General features: G+C 41.6%; 1 protein-coding gene across 12 annotated transcripts in view; it reads right to left on the bottom strand.

The window, feature by feature from the left end:
• The window catches only part of vav2 (vav 2 guanine nucleotide exchange factor), a 137,716-nt gene that overhangs the window by 5,419 nt on the left and 108,748 nt on the right, over nucleotides 1-23,549 (bottom strand). For 2 of the 12 annotated variants that reach the window (XM_053853127.1, XM_053853130.1), the window contains 20 exons: nucleotides 17,044-17,143; nucleotides 15,119-15,214; nucleotides 12,738-12,806; nucleotides 12,561-12,647; nucleotides 12,363-12,451; nucleotides 12,158-12,290; nucleotides 11,849-11,863; nucleotides 11,457-11,566; nucleotides 11,286-11,387; nucleotides 9,279-9,367; nucleotides 8,434-8,447; nucleotides 8,330-8,348; nucleotides 7,953-8,080; nucleotides 6,881-6,952; nucleotides 6,671-6,732; nucleotides 6,461-6,577; nucleotides 5,324-5,411; nucleotides 5,126-5,249; nucleotides 1,237-1,326; nucleotides 678-832 (listed from right to left, as the gene is read on the bottom strand). In XM_053853127.1, the coding sequence (XP_053709102.1) occupies nucleotides 678-832; nucleotides 1,237-1,326; nucleotides 5,126-5,249; nucleotides 5,324-5,411; nucleotides 6,461-6,577; nucleotides 6,671-6,732; nucleotides 6,881-6,952; nucleotides 7,953-8,080; nucleotides 8,330-8,348; nucleotides 8,434-8,447; nucleotides 9,279-9,367; nucleotides 11,286-11,387; nucleotides 11,457-11,566; nucleotides 11,849-11,863; nucleotides 12,158-12,290; nucleotides 12,363-12,451; nucleotides 12,561-12,647; nucleotides 12,738-12,806; nucleotides 15,119-15,214; nucleotides 17,044-17,143 (1,759 nt within the window). The remainder of the gene's footprint in view (nucleotides 1-677; nucleotides 833-1,236; nucleotides 1,327-5,125; nucleotides 5,250-5,323; nucleotides 5,412-6,460; nucleotides 6,578-6,670; nucleotides 6,733-6,880; nucleotides 6,953-7,952; nucleotides 8,081-8,329; nucleotides 8,349-8,433; nucleotides 8,448-9,278; nucleotides 9,368-11,285; nucleotides 11,388-11,456; nucleotides 11,567-11,848; nucleotides 11,864-12,157; nucleotides 12,291-12,362; nucleotides 12,452-12,560; nucleotides 12,648-12,737; nucleotides 12,807-15,118; nucleotides 15,215-17,043; nucleotides 17,144-23,549) is intronic. The other 10 variants (XM_053853133.1, XM_053853134.1, XM_053853129.1 and 7 more) reach the window with 9 other exon arrangements.

The following is a 23,549-nucleotide window of genomic DNA, read 5'->3' as shown; positions in this document are numbered from 1 at the left end:
ATGTCACGACACTCGCGGCATGGAAGCGCGCTGCTATTGATGGGATGTTTGACGCTGATGACAGGAGGAAACCGCAGACACAGAAGTTGGACAAAATAATGGAAACACCTTAAAGCTCAAAGAGCTTTAAGGTGTTTCCTTTATTTAGTCCACCCCAAACTTTAAACAATCGTTCACAAAACTAAGTCATTGCTTTCTACACATCCCAGCGGCAAGCGGACGAACACACAACCCTATTCGGAATGTGAGCAAACCTTTTGTTTCAAAAGCCTAGCTAAAAGCCTGACCCAACATTTTAAAGCATGGCTTTGATACCACTTCTTCCCATCCGATACTGGCACTTTGTGAGGACACGATTTGAAAAAAATTGCCGTGGCATAAGACAAGGAGACAATATTAACTCTGATCTCAGCATGACTGTATGTATGGTAATCATTCTCCAGCTGAACATCATTAGCGATGGTAATAACCTTCCTCTTTAGAATCGATTTACATTAAGCCTCATTTGCCAGTCACGCAATACAAATTAGTTGAAATATCATTGTAATACAGTCCTTTTACAGTCGCACAACATTAAAGCCCATCACACAGACAGCTTTCGGGCCAAGAAGAACTTCACCCTAGTTTAAAGAATCATATCAAGTGCGACTCAAAAGCACTTTTGGTGCTGTACTTACTCTTCCGTTGGCCTCTCCTTTCCACCACCCCTGATCTCCTCCGATTTTGCTGTAAATTTTCACAACATCTCCTTCCCGTAGTGACAGCTCCCTCATGTCCCGGGCGGCAAAGTTATAGCGAGCCACCGCCGTGCTCACCACACGTGGCGTGAACACTGCAAGAAGAGCAAGAGGATCAATCTGTGGATATCGATGGCAACAACGGCAGCGACGGCGCAGCGTGATGGCGAAAGGGAAAAGGTCACACTGGACATCATGAATATTTATTGAGGCAAAAAGTCCATGTTATTGCACGCTGACAAATGAGCAAAAGCGATGACAAGTTGTTTCATTAGGTGTGGGGAAATTGGTTTTCTTTTCTGGATATAATGAGGGAGCGTCATCGTGGGAAGAGGCGTAGCAGCAGTCCTGCTAGTGGAACGGTAATGAGGTCGAGTGCAGAGGCTGATGATGAAATTACAAGCAGAGAGGCGAAGCGATAATAGTGGGCTGAAAATGAGAGGGAAGGAAAGACATGAAGAGACAGAGAGAGAGAGCGAGCGAGAGAGAGAGAGAGTACCTGACCAAAAGGGAGCTGAGCTCGGAGAAGAGGAGAAGTTGAGGCCCTGCGGACTGAGGAAGGAGAAGTTGTAGGAGGCGCAGGTGGCTGCTGAGAGGAGGAGAGAAAAGCCAGGGAAATAATAAAGCTGGGGAGCGTTCTGAGGCGCATGCAGAGCGTTGGAAGACACAAAGCAAGCTGGTTCACTGATGCGCCCGTCTCTGTTGGGAGGCGTTGCTTGCCATCTTTAGTCGTCTACCTAGAGCCTTAGATGATTCATATAAAAGAACGTCGTGATCAAGATTAACATGGAGCTGACAGCCCAACGCCCACTTGCACAGTGATCCTAATGAGGAATGCAGTCGAACATGAGAGGAATTATGCCTTCATGGCTTTGTGTTGATGAAGATGATGATGGCGATATATGTGCGCACACAACTGCCACCGTTTCATATGGCTTATCATAAGCTCTCTCTGTCTCTCAAAATCACGCCTGTTCTCTCAGGGCCACGCTTCATCGCTTCACTCTTCTAATCCCTCTCTAGTCCGACACTCTGTTTATAGTAGCAGATGTGGGCCAGGGGGGAAAGATGGTCCGTCATCTGTATACCTGCAGCCCTTGTAAGGGCCAGTAAAACTACAACAGAAATTGGAAGACCATCAAAATAAGTCCAAAATTTCATGTTTATGTTTTGCCCACACTTCTGTTACCAAGATTTCCAACATACACAGTTTTAAGCATATAACATCATGGTATAATTACACTTCTTTTTTTGTTTCATGATGAGAGGTGGCCCTCCATTTAAAAAAAGTAATCACATCTAATAAATGTATTCATTTCAATGCGTCACACTTCAATACTTGATTCCAGAATGAGGGTTTCCACCACATGTGAAGGAGTGTAGCGCACCAAAAACCCTGAGAGAGATCAAAATTGATAGGAATCTGTCAAAAGAATGTTTATACCCAATGAATTTCAGTTATTTGCGTCAATTAATTGTTGTATTTTTCTTCCTGTAATTAATTAATTCAAAGAAAATGAACGAGTGAATGAGTAGTTGAATAGAAAAGATTTGCTTTTTCCAGTTACAGTTCTTGATTTATTTTGAAAATATTTCCTCTTTTGCAGAAAGAAAAGTAACGTGTGTCTCTATGTGAGCGATCACTCACTTACTCCCTCCCTTTAGTGAATGAACAGTAAAATAAAAATAAGATATCGTTATCTATTCATTGTAAATGAATGCATGGATATTTGATCTGAAACTGGATTTCTAGAGACAGAAAAGGCCCATTTCAAGTCTCTGCAGATTCAAGTACTAAACATTCAAAAGTGTGTACCAATATATTTCCGCTGCTTGGTTCACCTCAGCACATTAATCATTGTGTGCTGGTCCAAGTTCAACAGTCATTTGAGACATTTTATCTTCTCTCAAAATAAGATAAGAGAAATGCCAGAGAGCTTTCACAATCTGAACGCGGCTTTGAGCATCCACAGGCAGAATCTCCAAGTGGAACATGACACATACAGCCAGGAGTGTGGGTGAATTTTTATCTCCAACAACAGAATTATCCTTTCACCCAGGACATTATGTTTCTGAGGCTGGCCAGCTGGGTCTTCCAGCAGAGCGACTACACACCCCGCCAAAACAGATCCTGCTGAAGTGGAGGGCACCGCCAGGCTTCACACAGTGGGATGGCTAGAGAGGGCAGCCAGAGAGGAATCCTCTTACAGAGGAACCAAAGCTTGTTCTGTGTCCACAATAAGCCTCACTATTTTTGCATGAGCGTCCTCTTTTTATGAATCAGGTTTGTGTGGGGCCAGTGCGTGGACGCTGAAGGCTGAAAGATGTATATAAGTCATTCTTGTTGCTATTTCATTTGAAGAGTTTTCAAGGCTGTGCTGACGGAACCACAATTGCACCCAGACCAATACAAAGAATCAACATACATAATTTAATTTATAAGGAAGATCCTCCACATCCACTTACCAAGAGCAAATACTTCAATACTATACAACAGATCACTTCGAAGAGCACTCAGAACAAAAAGCTGTGATTCGATTTTCTGTTCTCCTTTCACAGAACACACTTTTCTCCAGCAAAAATGAAAATCATTTTCCAGTACGATATTTGGAACCACTCCATTGGCGACACGCAATGTACATGTGGTCATTTAATGACCCTGTGTGTTGGCACCAAATGTGTCTGCTCGAGGAATGAATGAATGAATGAATGGAACTTCAAGTGGAGGACACCATGGCACTTTCCACCACACGCGAAACATTCATATAATCAAAAGAGCACCCCTCCACACACAGACGCCGCTGTTAGTTAGGTGGAAAAGGTTATCCATTGTTGCCCATTTTTCACTCATAATAAGCAAATGTATCTTCTGTGGCAAGTAATTGTCTACTGGGACGTCGATTGAAATTTTTGTGCAATGACAATGGCAACCAACCACAATGAGAAGTAGAACAGACATATGCTTGACAATCGGCAAATGCTTGACAAATATTGTCTTTAGCAAACACTACTATTTTGTAGTGCCAATGCATTTTTCATTTGAAATGTCATTGGCTTGTTAAAAGGTGACTGGAAAATCTGATCAGAAGAAATCAGCCAGATGTTACCACCTAGCGGCAGCCCAGACTCCTTTCATAGAGAGGATCGGAAAAAGTGAAAAGCTCGAAGTGGCAAATGCAAAACTAATATAGTCAAATACTAGTATTATTTCCACAGTGTGTGCGCATGTGTGTGTGTACTCTCCTGTTGTTCTTGACAGTTTATTATATTACAAACCAACCATTTGATCTCTTTTTCTTAAATGCTATTTTTTCAGAAATAAATATCAGGATTCTACTGCAGTCAAGCTAAGCTTAGCAACTGTAAGAAATACATTTAATTCCAATCCTACGCACATGCTAATGCATCTATGTTTTGTATTGTTTCCATCTCCACTCAGCCTCGGGCTCGGTCTCAACTACAACACTAGGTTGCACAGCCGTGATTTTGTCATTTTATGTTATTCTTTTTTTGTGAAAAGATCATTAAAATACTTCCAGTCCACAAGGCATTTAGCCCCAATGCAGAGCATGAGTCTGAACTCTGTTCTCCTGTGGCAAACTTGTACCAAACCTCACACCTTCTTCACCACCTTAACAGAGACTTGAGAACTCCCCTGACCTGGAAACAATGCCATCTCATCTCACAAACATAGTCATGCGTCTTACTCCGATTTGCCCCTTCATCATCTGATAACTGCACTCCAGAGCAACTCCAAATTGCAAGTCCCCTCAGCTCCTCTGCCGGCTTCAAGATTTTATCAGTGAGCCATGTTGACACAAACCGTGATTCCAGTTGCTGTCACTACTTTATGCCATCTCAGAAGACGCAACTGATCCTCACACAAAGATGAACACTTTTTCTGTTTTCTTCTGAGAGTGCTCTCACACTGACACAAAGAAGACCAGAATATAACAAGATATTGGTTTAAGAGCGGCATCATCTCCCCTCAGAATATAAATCACTCTGGGGCCTGAACTGTTCAATGATTTTGTCAAAGTGTGTAATTTTTCTCAGAAGTGAAGCCTTAAGCTTTATATCCTGCTGATCCAGGCAGATCACGAAGCCTTCCCAAGCCAGACAGACGATATAAGCCCTGCATGAAGATGTGTGTGTGTGTGTGTGTGTGTGTATATATATATATATATATATATATATATCCCAAAAGGGCCGTGTGGAGGCAGGTTTTGTGTTTGGTGCTGTTAGTTTCAGCTGACAGCTGATTGGTAAACCTATACTTCTTGCAGGGTTGGAACAAAAGCCTGCACCCACAAGGCCTTTTTGGGATTCAGAATGACATCACTGAATTAGTGGAACGTCTTCTCGGATGATTTTCTAAACGCACTTACCAGGTGAGCGGGTGCTGGCCCGTGTGAGCGACCGCTCCCTCGACTTGTACGGATACCGCAACGTTGTGTCTAACAGCTTAAAGCTTTCCTTCAGTGAATGTGCCTGATAATACTCCACCAGTTCCTGTTTTGAACACAAGCAAGAGTTTAGAAAACAACACAGAGAGTAGATCCCGCTGAGTCAGCATTGTTTCATACCAACAGACTCTCAAACTTCTTGGCCTCAGTGATGTGGATCCAGCTGTCTTTTTCGATCACTTTGATGTGCTTTACTTCATCGTTGAATCTGAAAGACGCAAAACTGTCAGTCGACACACAAAAATATGATACCACTACAGTCAGTTGCCTTCTTGTTCTCAGCTGCTAACAATGAGCCTGAAATTCAGCAAGAATATGTGACAGCATTTTGGTCTAAGTTGGGGATCTGCGTTCTCTCAAATCAACTAGAGACAACTTCCCAATTTTGCAATCCATTGTTTGTCCCCAGATTTGTCACCTAAAAGCAATGAAACTCATTAAGCTGATGCTCAACTTTGGTTTGGTTTGCTTTGGCGTCGTTTTTTTGCAGGTCAAAACGTTATGGTCTCCATTCAAGGTCTTAGGTGAAAACGCATTTCTACATCAAAGTATGACATCACAATCATGCTCCATAGGATTCTTCTAGATTGGGACCCATCATAAAGGGCGGAATGACTGACTGATCGTGGTCCAAACAGAGTGGGAAAGTTCAATCTGTAATAACTCTGGAGTGTTCAATCATAGCTACAGCTGCAGTGTATTTGATGTTGCTACGTGGTTACAGTTTCAGAATTTAAAATGCCATTTATCGTTGTTTATTCATTGTGAAACAATTATTATTAAACACATTATCAAACAAATCAACAGTTATTATTAATTAGATTAGATTAGATGAGATTAGTGCACTCTTTTAACGTTGCATCACTCCTCTCCATCAACTTCCATTCCATTGAACAGAAAACATCCAAATTGTGGCTAAACTACACTAGATATTCATTAACTGGTTTCACTCAAGAAAATCCTGCCATGTTATGTGTTGCCATGGCAACAGTATTGACCACCAATAGACTGCTGAAAGCAATCGACGGGCTATATGCCAGGCGTAGACTGTAATTTAACAAAAAAATGTTGACTAGGTTTCCACTAACTTAAGGAATCGGCACCTTGAACGAGAAAGCTCGAGCAACAGTCATTCAAACCGAACACTACAGTATGATTCTGTTTGAAAAACGACAAATTGAAAAGCCCAGATTTAGACACTTTAAAAAAATCTTTTGCAGTTTTCATTTATAAAGATTGAGGAACGATGAGTCTCACTTGATGCTAATGGCGAACCGCTCAGCTTCTGCTGTCCTCTCTCTAATCAGGTACGTCCCACTGCAGTGAGATTTCAAGAGATTGTCCGCCTGCTGCCTCTCCATGTTGCCAGCGAACCTTTGTGGAGCAGAGGAAAGTGAAATTCTATATAGCGCCTGTGCCTTCCATTCATGAACAGGCCACCGTTGTGAGTGTCCAAACTTCTCTCACCAGGGGTAGCTATAGTAGTCCGCTTCTCTGGAACACTGCCGGCTGGTTAATGTTTGGAATGGCTGTGAAAAATGGTGCAAATATGAAAATCATTACACTCACTGAACATCTCATCTTGCTAAAGGACAAAACTGATGGAAAATCAGTTCACAAAACTGAAGCAGTTTATTAGTGGATGGAGGCTCTCGGAGCTCTGACCACTTCACTTGCCTTTGGATCCAAACACGGTTTCACACATGAACTTGGGAAAAAGCCGCTCTTTTGGGACTGGATCAACTTCCCCTGCAAGAGAACCAGAAATCAAAGAGCACTGTCAGCGATCAAGGAGGAAGGCCTATAGGTGCACACTGAGCTCAACCTAAATACTGACACTTGACTGTTTGTACCCTGCAGGGGGAGGAGGTCCTCACACTATCTGAAGTTCAAACATACCTGCCAGGCTCAGGTTAAAATCTTGGGGTGTGTATAAAATAAAATGATCCTGGTGGAATGCCTGGAGACATTTTCGGGGCAAATGTGACGCTGAATGTTTCAGGTGAGCAAAAGCCAATGATGTGGGAGAAATGTCCTGGAGCCAAGTAAATACAAGTTCTCACTGTGGAGAGGAGGTTTCAGGTGAGGCTGACGGGGCAACCAGTGGGGAGATGTGATGTTCACTGATAAACATATAGAGTAACTGACTGATTCAACATGTCAAACGGAGTTAGATTTGATCAGATGAGATCTGTGTCCGTGCACTGACAGACCCAAACACCGCCACTACACAACTGAAACCTCATATCATATATCATACTTTGATATATGCTGTGCTTCAAATAACTTCAGTAGAATTCGAACCTCCATCTACTCAATCAGATGAGCAGAGACTGAACACAGTGCGAAACTGAATCACTATTTAGTCATACACGAGCATCGCCCCAAACCTAACACTAGAGGGAGCCCTCACATTGCATTAAGCTGGCGACAGACGGTAGGAAAGTATCTTCCATTTCCATAACTCCATCATTACCAACCTGAATGAATCTCAAATTTTAAAGCTATTTGTTTACCATAAACATGTCACATCCATGCCAGGACTGATATTTTCAAACAAAAGTAATCTAATAAACAGCAATAATTATATTTAATTACTTTAATATTTAAAGAGTAAATGCATAAGAGATGTGAGTTGTCAAACGAAGAAGTGAAGTGATACACAGGATGGGACTGTTCTGTGGTGGTATCTAAAAAGTTGATGAGAGGCTCTGAGGTTTTCTGAAGACTCATTGAACTCGGGTTGTACCTCCCACCACGTTGAGTCAGGATCTCCCTTCAGCAGCTCAATGAACTCCCCAGTTTGAAAACAGAGCGCTGTCTTCCCTGGTGGTGCAGGCGCGCCGTGGTAGTTCCTCACAGCAACCATCTTGGGACCTGAAAAATAAATCAATAAGACCAGGATCTCTCTGTTTTTCTTGGATTCTCACTGACTTATTGAGCAACTGTGGGCTGTTTTTGAGCAATAATATTGAGCTTCTGTGAAAACGTTGCATCAGACTGAGTTGTTTCAGGACCACGTTGTTGGAACTAAAAGTGTCCATTAGATAGCAGTAGAGAGCCATGTTCCTGACTATGTAAACGGGGACAAACGCAGCTATGATTCAAGCAGTTTAATGAACTCACCTGATGACAGACCAGGCTCCTGCAACACAACACAAACATTATTTAGGGGGGGGGAAATCCTTCAATGATAAATAATAGCAGTTAGAGGTACAAGATCTACTCACCAAGTCGAGCGGATCTGAAACAGAAGCAAATGTGACACCAGATTATTACCAAAGAGAAAGATTGAGGATGGTACATTTTCACTTTCTGCTATCTATCGCGACATCGACATTGGCTTCAGAGAGGTCTGCAAAAGTCTGATCTTTAAAATGCAAAGACACTGGGGTCCATGATCAGCATTAACAACAGCAAACACTGTTCTAAATGCCACGGTGCAACAGTGGTCGAGTGCTAGAACCTTCAAAAGGTCTTTCTCACTGATGGATTTGTTTATATCAGATATAAAAGGTTTTGTCTTTTATTCCCTGCCTAGTAACAATCCCGAAAATGTCAACGTGGCGCTTGGTCTTTGCAGCAGATTTTAAAGACGCTTAAACCTAAGAGGGCACACACAGCTTATGCTGTTCTCAGTGCTGGAACTACATTTCACTAAAAGCGTTTCGGGCGCCTGCTGTGGAGCAGAGTGAGGTCAATGAGATTTTCACAATGAAGGCAGGGCGCATTTTGAAAGTGACACAGTTGTATTTAATATAAATGTTTTGCTTGGTGCGGTCGTGAACTTGCACAACAGTTATACAGCATCGGAATCAAACTAAACTAACTAAAGAAATGGATTTCCCCCCACAGTTTTAAATCTTAGAATTAAACTCTCATGTCGTGGCTAAGTTCCCAGGTCAGGAACACATCGTACAACATTTTGTACCACAGAACAACTTTTTACATTGTTATTACTATTGACGCACATGAATGCAGACCTCTACTTTATTTTTAACACACACTCACAGTCACGGGTTATTCACCTGTAATATTTCAGAAGCAATATAAAACATTTCAGTGGAACACCTACTTATTTTGCAGATGGTGATGACCTCGAGACACTCTTTGTGGGCTCCTGTACCACAGCGTGAACAGTAGTATCCCTGATAGAAGATGCCTCTGTTAAAGAAACACACTGTGTCAATACTGTTTCCCATCATGTTAACTCCACCAGGTAAACACACTTTACATCTTCCTATTTAAATAAGTTGCCCAAACAAACTGGCACAACAGTTTCTGTAATGCTGCATGCATCACTGAGTGACACGTCAAATAACAAGAAACATAAATCATTGCTAGATCCAGCAGGGCCACAGTGGTAATTAGCTCTTTGCAGGAAGTGCTTGTCCCTGCTACCGCTGGCTCAGTGAATTTAGGTCAGCCGGGCGGTGAAATTTGTGGGTCAATACACAGAGCGCAGTCAGACGATCCAGTGTAATAGAGGAAAACGTGGTGTTTGGTGGATGAAGGTTATCCCCCGCTGCAAGGAAGAAGCGCCTCCACTGAACGAGTGCATCCAGAGTAGCAGCAGGAGGTGTTAAATTGGGAAATTCTCAAAAATTAAAGCTCAGTGTGACTGCCCAAGGAGCAATTCACACAAGCAGGCAGCGACGTTAGCCAAACAAATGTGCTTTGTGTGCGGTTTTTTTTTTTTTTTGTTAGTTTTTTTGATAAGGTTAGTTGTTCCATTCAACATTGACACCAGTGCAGAATGAAACTAAACAAACAAGTTGCCGAGAGCAGATCAAGCACAGGATTATATCAACCATATTATCGAGGAAAGGTCAACCAAAATTTTGTCATTGATCGCATTTCAATAGTTGACACCAGAATGATGGAAGTTGAATCTGTATGCACCTAAACATCAAGGCAAACGTGCTCCTGTGACAAAAGAACTATGTGCAGTGTTAAGTCAAAGTGAACATTTTTGGGGCTTTTTTCTTGTTTTGGAATCTTTTTAATTGTAGACTTTCATCCATCCAGCACAACCTTATTTAGCTTCAAACCCACTATGTCCAACCCCGGTCCCGGAGATCGGCTGACCAGCTGCTCCTTCATACCCCAAAAACGAAGAGATGAGAAGAAACCTGCCCTTCTCAGTTAGTGGACCTCGACTTCAGAATGCCCACATTTTAAAAACTCATCTTAAAACACAATTTTACTCTTGGTTATCCAAGCACACAGCTGACCTTATCAGTGACTTAAGCTGCTTATTCTTTTATGGCTCTATATGTTTTAGTTTTTATTCTTGCACTATGCAATGCATCGTCTTACTGCGCTCTGTGTATTTCATTGGTTTGGATGATTGTTTCATTCACTTATTCTCCTCTGTGCAGCACTTTATGGCAATGATGTTGTGAGTTGCTCTATAAATAAATGGGGTATGGTACAGTGAAACTATTATAAAATTATTATTATTAGCAGAAAATGAGTAAAGTAGTTATCAGTGGTTAATATGTGTCCCCCAATCTACAGTTAGTGAAACTTTAACGCACGTAATCCAGTGTGTGCCTGTTTTTTTTTTTTTTTTAATTACCTGGTTAATTTTGGTTAAAGAAGTCCCAGCCATAGCTATTTTATGACATAATTTGCATTTGGAAAATGTACTGATGTGAAAACAAAAAAATTGTGTTACACTTCAGTGCATTATATGACACAGTTTGATGCATTTATAAGGGTTTATAGGAGATGTTTTGAATAAGTTGTTGTCACGTGTGACAACTTGTAACAATGCTAGTTCAGTACATAAGGCAGTGGTTAGAGTGAGGGTTTGGGGCACTTGCAGTAGGTTAAGTCAGCGATTCATACCTTGTCATACGTTGCTATACATGATTCTGAACATTCATAATACCTTCCATAAAGCCATATATATATAAATATAAATAATGTCTTATGAATGTAGTAACAATGCATAATAAGCAGCTTAACTGAAGTGTGACAGAAATTAGTTTTAAAGCGTGAAACCCTTCAGTGTAGACATGACCAAATTTTGATGTTCCCTCTTCCGTCCAAATCCCAATTCCAGGCGATGGTTTACCTGAGCAGCATCTTGCAGGCTCGGCAGTTGGTGTTCTTATCAAACGTGTGCATCTGGAAGTTGTGCTGATTGGCTGTGGCTCTCTCAGGCTTGATGTTGGACCTGGATGCATTGCAGTCGTATTAATGATGTTGTTCAGTGACTTGTTTGAGCTGGCGTCCCATTACTCACATGGCCATATCAAACTGTTCCATCCACTTCCTCTTGGTTTCTTCGGTTTTACAGAAGAACTGAAAGCCCTGCTTCCCCTGCAGGTGGATCAGGTAGAAGCCATACGACCACTGGGGAGAGAGCGTGAGCGTGGAACAGATGGCAGACGTCGATGTGTGGGTGGCAGAGATAGAGAAATCATGTGACACTAGCGTTTCAAAGCACCAGCTTTACAACAAAGTCAAATCATTGATCCCATTTAATCACAAGGCCCCACGTGCTTAAGCAGATGAGCCGGTCACAGACCCGTCATGCGTGCAGCCTCACTGCATGAAGCCCTTCCCCAAACAGAACACTTGAAAAAATGAGGCCATGTGTGCAGAAGAGTTCAATAAGGAGGCGCGTGAGCTTACCATTTTTCCACTTGACTGGTAAGCATGCAGAAAAAAAGAAAAAAACAGAAAGACACCAGAGAAAAACCCAGTTACACATGCAACATGACAAGAAACATGCTCAAAAACAATCAGATGTTAGATCAATGCAATTCTACACGTTTGCAATAACAATATTGAGTTTGCATTAGCAAGGCGAGCACGACGATGACTCTTCAGTGCATTCATCATGAGCTCCGTATCTGAATTTGCCATTGAATTCTACAATGTGACGCCTCACTGTTAGCACTCGCAAGAGTCATGAGCATAAAAAAAGTTGGGTTTCATTACCTTTTTCATGTCTCTGTTGTTCATTGGATCGTCCGACATTTTATACGACTGCAGTTCAATGATTTCTTTTAGCTCGTAGCTGTAGCCCTTTCTCTTGCAGACGATGACTACTTTATCAAAGAGGAATATATACCTGAATAAAACGGGGGAGAAGATCGAAAAAAGTTCCAAGAAGACCAGAATGGCTTGAGGTTTACAATCTCACCGGTCTTGCTTCGTTCGGTTGACAATGGAGCAAACCTTTAGCTCGCCGTCGATCTTCGGCCTTCCATACTCCTCCAGCTTGACCTGCTGCTTAGGTTCACACACACAGACACACACATAAGCACACACGTGTAGTCTGTCCACTCTATGACAAGGTACCACGGCTTTACAGTGACACAACTGCGTGATGAGCACTTACCAAATTTTCAATCGAACTTTGGAATTCACTGATCTTCTTCAGCGTCTCGTTGTCCCTCTTGACTTCATTGATGTACATGGCAAGGTCCTGGCAGGCGAGGTTCAAATGCAATTTCAGTCAACAAAAGTATGGCAAAGCAAACTTTTTAAAATCATCCCACACACAAGTGACTCAGACCTGCATTGCCTCCAAAGCCTCTTTGAGTTGTTGCCTCTCAGGTCGATCAGTGGAGTGACTCAGCAGTTCCTAGAAAACAAAATTTGCATTTTCTTTTCAGGCTTTATAAAGTAGGTGCAGGTACATGAATTAAATTAAACAGACTTGTCGATTTAACCCTTCAGAACATTCGCCGTTTTTTTTTTTTCATTGTAGAATCGTATTAAAACAGGAAATCTGTTTTTCTATATTAAGATTGTGGCTTCTCTTTGATTTCTAGAGGTAAGTGGTCAAGCTAACAACTAAATATTTCACACTGTGTGTGTGAATAATGATGACAGATTATGCCTTCATTTTTAAATTCTAAACTATCTCTGTGTTAGTTTTGGACACTAAAACATGTAGGTTTTCTGTTTTAAAGGATTTATCTATATTGTAGTAGTATAAAGAGTGAAGGCATTCTCGCTCTGAAACTCTACACGGGAACACGCATAACCATGCAGTGGGACCTATAGTGACAAGGAAGTTAAGTACTTAATTTGATTATATATTTGACATTGATGGAGCTAAGAATAAGACGTGTCTTGGGTTGCAGTCCCAGTTAATGTATGGAACATAGCAAGCAGTCCACATATTTGCAGACAAACTCTGAAGTCTTCTTCTTTCACCCACTGACAAACCTTAGACAGATCAAGGCAGCACGCTTCACAATAAAAGGTGGTCAGACCAATACTCAACAAGATAAGTTTTGCATGGAAGAACGCAAAAAAATGAGGCTAATAAATGTGTCATCGAGAGGAACCAGCTGAGGTGGCTCGGGCATCTGATCTGGATGCCCCTTGGACGCCTCCCTGGGGAGGTGTTCCGGGCATGTCCTACCGGGAGGAGACCCTGGGGAAGACCCAGGACTGGAGAGATTATGTCTCGGGTCTGGCCTGGGAACGCCTCGGGATCCCCTGGGAAGAGGAGGTTTGAGCGGATCGGGAAGTTTGGGCTTCCTTGCTCCGAATGCTGCCTCCGCGACCCGACCCCAGATAAGCGGCAGAAGAAGGTGAAGGTGAAGGTAAATGTGTCATTTTAAACTTGAAAACATGATGACAAGAGACAGAGATTTACTGCAACAATAAGTTGATGCTCAGCAAATTTGAATTTAACAGTACAAAGAAGGATGGGTTGTTTGTTCACAATGACATTTTCCATTCACAGTGCAGACAAAAATGGGGATAATTTTACTTCGCTATTATTTTCAACCAATTCTAATTTCATATGCAGCTATTCAAAGTTGTGTGCGTTTTATCTTTATTTGAATCTCAGCAGTCCTTCATTAGAAAAAATAAATGGCTCTCATCAATCAATTTGCCTTCTGCCTTTTGAAGGTGACAGACTGTGGAAATATAACTTTTTTTCTAATTGGTTTTTAAATATAACATGAGAAACAGTTAATCGAACTTGAATCCAGAAACCAGTCTTCATAATAGAGAGAGAGAAAGCCCCTCAGTAGAATGCTGCTGTGTTTAATTCCAGCCTAGGTGATAGAGATTTTTGAGGAGTTAATAAAGTTTAAATCATGTCCCAACATACAGAGTGCTGGCTGATGATATAAACGGCCACACATCAACAGCAGATGCCCCCCCTGACACACACACACACACACACACACAGACGCACACACAGACACAGACGCACACTATTGTCAAGCTAAGTCGGACCAGGACTGCAGGGGAGTTGGATTTCACTGCGGAGCTGTGAAGCAGTGAAATGGGGTGCATTTAATGGCATTAGAGCACGGCTGATTTGACTTCAGCACCTAGCAGTGTTTGCGTTTAAACCAGTAGGAACGTTACGGAGCTGCTCGGCCTCCAGTCAGCAGAGAAACACCCACATCTACCATGCCACACATCATAAACTCATGTGGCCATCTACAACCCAGTTACTCAGTCAATTAATCACGCGCAGATGACAGTCGACAGGCGGTCGCACATCAGCACAAGCTCTGTTTTGCTTTCTCTTTTGGATTCGCCAATCCAGATGTGCGTCAACCACTCGATTCTGTTGGTGAGCTCAGAAACGGAGAGTTCATGTTCTTAATTTACTGTTGCTGAAATAGGGGTTTCACAAAAACAGGTCATTTTAACATGTGGGCTTCATTTGACTGAATTCAGTACTTCAGTGGAATATAATAAAACATTTTTCGTGTGGTGGTGGTTACTGCGTATGTTGAAAATGACTTAAAACAGCTCATGTTTGTGTCCAACTATTCGTATATTTCTCTGTTCCTCAAGGCTCTGATCACAATCTCATGCATCAAGAAGACAGAAAATTAAATTGCATGCTTCGTACACACGGAAAACCAAAAAAGAATCTTCTCTTCGATCATTTTTATTTTGTCATTTTGCTCTTACCTTAAGCAGCAGGTGATACTTCAAAACCCTCTGCATGGGGACAACCAGAAGATCCTGAAGCTTGAACTTCCCTTCCTGCACCTTCATGGTACATTCCTGAGAGACAAAACCACCAGCTCAATATCACAGTCCTCCTGCCAGTGAGCGACAAACACTGGTTGTCTTTACTCAATTCATACTCTGGAAGTCTGATCTTCTAGTTCAGCAATTTCGGGACACACAATTGGCTTGCATGCTGACAGGTACATTCCAACAGCGAACACATTGAAAATCTCTGAATCTGCACCTGAAGAATCAATCCTTTGTCAGCATTATTTCACCGTCTTTGCTCAATTATGCTATGTCTTTCAGCGTCCCCCACGTGAAGAAACCCAGTGCCCTTGAGAACCTAACAGAGTGTTCCCCGACTTTTTTCTCGAGACGCATTCACATATCAAAACTACTATTGGTGGCCTATTGGTGTCACAGTTAAAAGTCATGTAGTATGATTGCAGTATTGGTTTTATGCTGCCTTTTTGTGATATTAAACTGCGTCAAATCTTCCTGCTTTTAATATATCATTCAAACTCGCAATTGTTTCAAGACATTTTCTGTGTTCTGAATATATTTCAAGCCACAATTTCTTCATCCCTCACATACCCACATAGTAGCTCTTTAGGTCATGATAAGGAGTAAGGAGTAGATTTCTCCACACACATAATGCAAGTGATTGGTGGCCTGTGAGAGAAACTGTCTTTTTGTTTTTCTATTCAAGTGTATTCATCTTCTCCCACAGGTCAGTTAGTGCAGTAGGTGGCGTCCAGGACGCAATTGACTTTTCTTTTGCGCCGCAAGAATCCATATCAGTGGTGCTCAAGACCAACATAGTCAAATTATGGAGATAGTAGACGTTATTCCTCTTAAGAGCCACTAAGATGATGGTACAAGATATTGTGTATAACCACAGCAGTAGACTCTACTCTACTTGCTTGAATAGTGTGGGTGCCACTTGAAAAAACTGAATTCTTTGTAAAGACGCCTGAAGGACAGTCTTTAAAACCATAGAGGTGAATACTCCATCGGGCCATGCAGCTTTCCTGGGATTCCAAACACAAGTTGTATTTGACAACTGGTAAGCTGGAGCGACAACGGAGAGCTGCCCTGAACGCCCAGAGCAGGGAGAGGAATCATTTAATACCTCAGCCATTTAAAGAGGGTCACCTGTGACAGTCCCTAGAGTGCTGCATTTATATTTCGTGAGTGAAGCCAATTGAACCATTTTCTTTGGCAAGTTTTATCCTCCCCATCTTGTCTCGTGCTCTCAAGATGATCCAGATTTAAGTGGGCTTTCATGTTGATGAACACAGATTCACTTATCCACAGGAAGACGCGACCATAATAGAACTTAATATTAGATACTACCCAGTCGCCCTGGAGGTATTACTGTTCAAAAGCTCTACACTCTGTGAGATTGAAACTGTCTTGGAGGCGGGGGAAACATTGACTGGCCAGGATCTTACAGATCTGCTGAGCCGCTACTTCTTTTCTTTAAGGGAGAGTAAGCAAGTATGTGACGATGAGAGCGATGATCAGACAGAGCTTGAAGTGGGAGAGGAACTGCCCAAAGAGCAAACGATAACAGTAAGGTAAAGCTGTTCCCAAAGATACAATCAGGTTACAAGACCTGTTTGGGTGTTTGCTCTTTGTTTTATTATTCATCATGGCAAGTTGCCAGAGCAATTTAGTATTAAGCCCCCAGAACACAAAAGCACATAGATTCAGAGGATCTGGAGTTCATACATTATTTATATGCTTTGTTGGAGTGAGATAATAGGTTTCTCCAAAGAACCAACACACATACTACAAAAAAGGAAAGCATTTCTTTTGGAAAACCTTATCAAAGAAAAGAGTGATGCATGCAATCCTGACCCACTACTGTATCTTACCTCTACTTTAATCTTCACTTCCTCTCTTGTTGCTATAAGTTCATCCAGTGTCTTCTGTGCGCTCTCCATGTGGCTGCAGTATTGGCCATAGATCAACAACCTGGTGGACAGACAATATATTTACATGTAGTGTGAAAACCGTCATTCATATTTAACTGAACTTTGCATGACCCTAAAAACATGTCCCACATGTGCTGCCAATCATGATCGTGAAATATTAAAGCAAAAAAGAAGACCCCACAAACGTTGTAATTGAATATTAATGACTGGGAACTACACAGACACTACCACAAGAGACAAGAATGAACTTTAAAAAATAAGTAGCACTAACTTCATTCGAAAAAAGAAAATACTAAATAACATTTCTGAAAAAATTCTCATTGGGATGTTCTGTATTCGCCCTGTAGCGACAAAACAGTGTTACGCCTGAGGAGCTTTTCACACAGTGAAGTGAAGATGAATGAGCGTGTGCATTTTGTGGGAATGCATTTTTAATGGTGGCATTGAAATCCTCAGGATATTTGGAAGGGCACTCTCTCAAGCCAATACACAATGTCCACCCTAATGAAAGAGAGAGGATATTCTTTGCAGCCCAGCGCAATTCTCTCTTATCAGCATGAGAGAAAAGGAATCTCTTAATTGAGGAGCAGGGAGGAAATTAAGTCAGCAGTCATTAGATCTCACAATGGAGCCCACACTCTTTATCAGCTGCTTTTGCCTGGAAGTAAGGTTAAAGTGCCTGAGGATGCGAAAATGAGCTCAATAGGAGCCAAAGTAGGGCAAAGCCAAGCTGGCAACCAAAACCCCTCCACCCCCACGCTTCCCTGGTGAAGTTGGCACTCTCTGGGCTCCATTTGAATCTTCAGCAAAGCAAGGTGAAGCACTTGAAGAGCTGCGACTTTTTAGAATTTTTAGATGGTAGAACAAACCGGGAAGACCACATTTATGTTTCTGTTTAGATCACATAATAAACAATGGTGTAGAAAGCAAGTGGACAGGATGAAACACATCAGCTTGTTTGGACTGACAAGGAAGTGGAGCACTTGCTGCGAGTCATTTTCATTTAAGATTGTGTAATTTTAAGGACCTTAAAAGTACAGCGGCATGCATCTGCACTGACATCTACTGACCGCATCATGTTAGCAGCCACCGCAGATTCCATCAAACAGAACTGTGGTGGACATAGGAGTGAGGTGTCAGCAACAGCAACAGCTTTCATACGGGCTCGTGCTGTTTTTCTGTATTGTTCTATTTTGTTATTCAACTGAAAGCTGAAATATTTGAATGAAAATGAACTCTTTATTTTGATGACTGAAGTGCAAAACACATTTATGAACGTATGAAACAAATTTACAAACTACCAACACAACATTTCAAGCAAATTTGCTTCTTCTAACTTTGTTATCATTACATCAATGTTATCAAACAATTGTTTTTGTTTTCTGAGTTTGCAAGTGCATTTTCAGAGGTTGTAAATTTGAACAACTTTCTGCATTCAGTTGACTCCAAATGGCGATCCCCCACCATTGGTACAAGCGGAACATGTACGAATCTTTACCGGTGTTCCTGCAGCTCTGCCTCCAGGGCCCAACTCAGAGGCAGTGGAAACAGAAACAGCAGAGAAGTGGTGAGGGAAACACTAGAAAGCATCGAGTATATTCTTATATCTTAGACTACTCAATATATTCATAAATATTAATGGTAGGTGGCTATAGTGTCTTGAAGCTGGGTGGAGGGTCAAAGTCTGAGTGATAGAGAGTGATTATTACAGTGTTCCTCAACACCAGGATGTTATCCTCAGGTATCTTCGAGCAGGTTTACACCTACACAAACGCGAGAGTTTTCCCATTTGTATGCCTCGCAGCTTCACACATCAGTTTTTCACACCTGTCACAGCACTTTCAACTCCACGCCAGATCCTAAATTTGGGCTGCCTCTAATGTTGAGTTGCTGCAGCTGGTTTCCTTGACGTGGTTGAGGAATTTGTGACAAATACAGCTACGGGTGATGGATGAAATCAACTACAATGAAAGCATATGATTCTGATAAATATTCCACTTTTACCATTTTTCCTATATCATATTCCACTTTTACCATTTTTCCTATATCATAAAACAATACATGGACTTGTTCTATAAAAGCTTATTTCTATTTGATGTCATATCTTTGTTGGTCCAACAAATATATTATCAACTGCGCGGTTCTTCAGCTGACCTCACCTGCAGAACTCCACCAGTAATGATCAATGCATCAGCACAGAAGAACAAGTCGGGGGTTCAAAGGCTCCCTGGCTTTGGGGGAAACACTAGTACCAGCTGCCTTGAGCAACTGAAACTCTGATTAAGTCTTGATGTGCATTCTGTTCGACAGTTCGCCTTCAGCCTCTTCTCCTATAAGAGGTAGACAGTGTGGTGCAGCAAGGATTCTCTGGGATGACAGTAGGTTTCAAAAATAACCACCATGAAGGCAACACGTGATGGCCTAATTCAGGAGAGTAATGGCAAGACAGGAAGCCAAATGGCCTTTGGGACTTTGAGAGACAACTTAAATATTACCCACCAACTTGCACAGGGGAGAAGGAAGAAGAAGGAGAGCAGTTATCATTTGAAGGAAGAGGATGAAGAGAATTTGAAACATTGAAAGAGCCATGGTGAATGTAGTCAGTGCTCCCAGTTGGGGAGTAGGGTGTCAGCAAGAGGAGGAAAAAGGACTTCCGGTGCAAACTATGGAACATGATAGAGGACATTTCCCAGAGAAAGAAAAAGTGATAGGAGCAGATTTCAACAGGCACGTGGGAGAAGAAGGTATGGGGTCAAGGACAGACACGCTAAGGTACAGATTAAAATGGGACAGTTTCTGAAAAAAAGAATGGAGATGGCAGTGGTGAACACACATTTCTGGAAGCGACAGGAAAGGGTAAGGTAGGTTCACACATAGATTAGACATGTGCAGAATAACGCATATGAAATAGGTGACTGTAACGCCGGACATACACTGCGATGGTTGGCCCATTCTGACTCGATTTTTCAATCCTGCCTGTTTTGGGATCGAAACAAGCAGAAAACACAACAGCATCATGGGGGAAGACACGGCCTTGGTGGCTTTCTGTGTGTTTACAATGAAAAAACACCCACAGAAACATCATAACAACTAAATGACAGGAACACCTGTCAAGTCGCGCATCCTGCCTGGACTTATGAAGAGACAGACCAGGTGACAGACAGCTACAGAATGGGCCAATTTCACTTCTCGTGATGAGAAACTAGTGTTTTTATTGTCATCAATTCAAGGTATGTCAAAACTTCCTCCCTTGTTTTCCACTTTTCTCTGTTGGATCGCTTATTGAGGGCAAGGAGAACAAACAGGAGTACAAGGAGTGTAAACAGAGGACAAAGAAAGATGTAGCTGTGGTTAAAACAGTCGAGTAATGGCAACAGTTCTTGTTATATTATTTCTTATTATAACACATTGGAAACAAGCAAGGTGTTGTGTATTTGTAAATCAAAATTTACAGCAACAAATGACATTTTCTGTCAAAGGAAAATAAGATATTACACAACTTTTCAGAACAGAACATTTCTCAAACACTTTTTATCCAGGTCAGCCAGGGGGTCATTGTTATCTTCTTTTTCCCAACCGCATGAAGTCCTGCCGAGTCGACCTCTACTATAATGAGGATGCTGTGGTGCATGTTATTTTGTGGAAAATGCAATTTAAGTAGCGCGCCCCAGGCCGCCACCGCCCCCGCCCCTTTGCAAGTTAAGTCACAGGGCAGAGGAAATATCCAAGCAAACTGGAAGTGACAGGCCGTGCAGCCAGCTAATATCCACCGACACATGGCAGTGGGACCCCCTCACCTCAGCTCAACATATCTAGCACAAAGCAAATGGAGAAGAAAGAGCAGCAATGACTTCTAATAGAAAGTCCCACGATGCAACCGTGAGGCTGCCAAAGACATCAGCTGCCAGATTACTCCGGAAATGAGTGGAGGAATGTCACAAATGAGCATATCAACAAGGGTCGCTTAGATGCCAATTTGGTTCAAAGGCCTTCTTCCTCTGAGTGCCTTTTTTCCATTCATCTGCATCGCGGTAGTTGAGAATTGAGTGGAAGTCGAGATAAAGTGCTGGCATTTCCAGAATGCCATTTGCTTCAATGACAAAGAACCCTTCATCGTCAGCAACAATGTGAGGAAAATATGATACAAGCACATTGTTGTAAAGGTCACCTGGACTTACAAGCAGAGATAACCACATTAATTATGCCCAGGCCGTTGCTGAGCGCAAAGCCGGTCCGAATCCCATGGTCATTCTTGTCAATGGCTTCAAGTCTGCACTGCTCCATAATAAGGTGGGTTTACTTGTCAATCACACAAGCAGACTACGCATTAAATCTACAACCTAATGAGGTTCCTAAAAAAACAGCATGGGACGTTTTGGAAAATGTCAAAAAATGTTAATATAGGCACTATTTGTTTACCAATAAGAGGTGAATGTAGGTATACAGAGAAAGATACTTAAATAGACACCTGAATGTTGAGAGTGACACACTGTAAGAACAACATATGGAAATAGGGAAGCACTCAGAGAGCACATACCTCAACCTCAACAAGTTGATATTGTACGACGTCACAAAACACAGAGCACCATCACATCAGTAAAACTACTTCTATGACCTCTTAATTTTAATCTGTACATGGCTGAAAAGGAAGCATCCATCTGGCCAGGGAATCAAACCCAGAAGGCGGCAGTTAAAGTAGCTAATCCAAACCACAATACCAGCAACCATGTTGGTTTAATTGCAAGATTTATTTTCTCTTTTGTTACTGGGAGCCAGCTGGAAGTACATTATGAAGATTAGTTTGGTTTTAAAATCATCGATATCTATCACTTTTTCCCGGCATGGCCCAATATGAACTCATAAAAATCCCCAAATGACTTTTATACTGAGTTTATTACTGCATCAAGAATATAAAAAAATTTATTTGGGTTCTCTATTATTTGAAGCATCCATTTTCTTCTCTAAGAATTTCAAGCAAAATTGGAATAATGACTGAATTATTCTGAACCAAATCAAACTTGAGAAAATCTCAATCAATTCCCAGCTCCATTTAGTTTCACTTATGTGCGAGCTCTAGATAGATAGATAGATAGATAGATAGATAGATAGATAGATGGATAGATAGATAGATAGATAGATAGATGGATAGATGGATAGATGGATAGATAGATAGACAGACAGACAGACAGACAGACAGACAGACAGACAGACAGATAGATGAAGACACTTAATATTTCCAGGATCCACATGGAATTCCCGAACACCAACAAACCTTGTGTTTGTTTTGTTCCATGTTCCATTACACATTTCCTGAATTATTCATTAAAATATGGTTCCAGTTATTCTGCTAAAAGATGGACAAACATGTTCCAATCCAGAGGTAACAGTCACTGATCTGTTACTAGCACAATAGTAATTGTTGAATTTATCAGTTCTGAGGTTTATAGATTCAAGCATGTGCAAGTATCTAACCAATGATTTGACAGCTGGAATGGCACAATAACCACAGTCACCAAGTAAAGTGCAGCTTCTACAGCTTCATATGATGTTTTGGTTGAATCTACTGTACGGAATGTGACACAGTGTAAGGATGTAGGCCTGATGCTATTTTGGAAAGTCCAGTGTGTCACACTGATTCACTCTTCAACAAAAATCCAGCCTAAAGGAAACAGACAGCAATGGCTCAATAAACTGTGCAATCTGAAGTTGCCCACAGAATCATGGGGACCGTTCAAATAAGGTTCGGAGTGAGTAAAGGAACAATTTAAGCGATGAATTTTTGCAATTGCAGCTGTTACGTCTGACCAAATAGAAACACACAATGGGGCAGATAACTCATTTGCCCTGTAATGTAATTGTTCCAAAAGCAAATAGTTTCTAGATCTGCGTGGAGTCATGAAGAGGGTCAGAAACGATCATCTCCCCCATTACCATCAGTTTGAGGGAGCCTCACTCAGCACAGTTGGAGCTGAATCACTGAATCCCTCGGGCAAATTACATCCCTAAGTGGTTGAGAACAAATGAGGAAAAGCACTGCTTGATGGCAAACTGGATTTCAGCCCCATAAAAATCCATTGTGGAAACTATTTTCTATATGACAGAGTCATCACTGGCTGATGAAAGAATCACCACAGACTAAGTGTTGTATGCATTACTGCACTTACAGAGGGTGTAAAAAAGTGATTCATGTTTACTGACCGTGTTCTGCTAAGACAACAAATTGGATTTAAAAGTTTGGCCCCATAAAAAAAGCTTCAACTTTTGCACTGCAATATCTAATCCCTAAGTACCTAAATAAAAATTGTAGGAAGTATTCATCCAAAAATACAATAAAATCACTCTTCACGCTTGATGCCGTTACATGCTTCTATACTGGGACTTCACCTTTCGGAGGCCAGACAATCGCAGTATGAACCCTAACTTATTAGACAAAGACACTTACAGTA

This window comes from Synchiropus splendidus, chromosome 1 (genome assembly GCF_027744825.2).
Source record: "Synchiropus splendidus isolate RoL2022-P1 chromosome 1, RoL_Sspl_1.0, whole genome shotgun sequence".
Lineage (NCBI taxonomy): Eukaryota > Metazoa > Chordata > Actinopteri > Syngnathiformes > Callionymidae > Synchiropus > Synchiropus splendidus.
The sequence above is the reverse complement of the archived record's forward strand: the minus strand, read 5'-3'. Positions and strand labels throughout refer to the sequence as shown.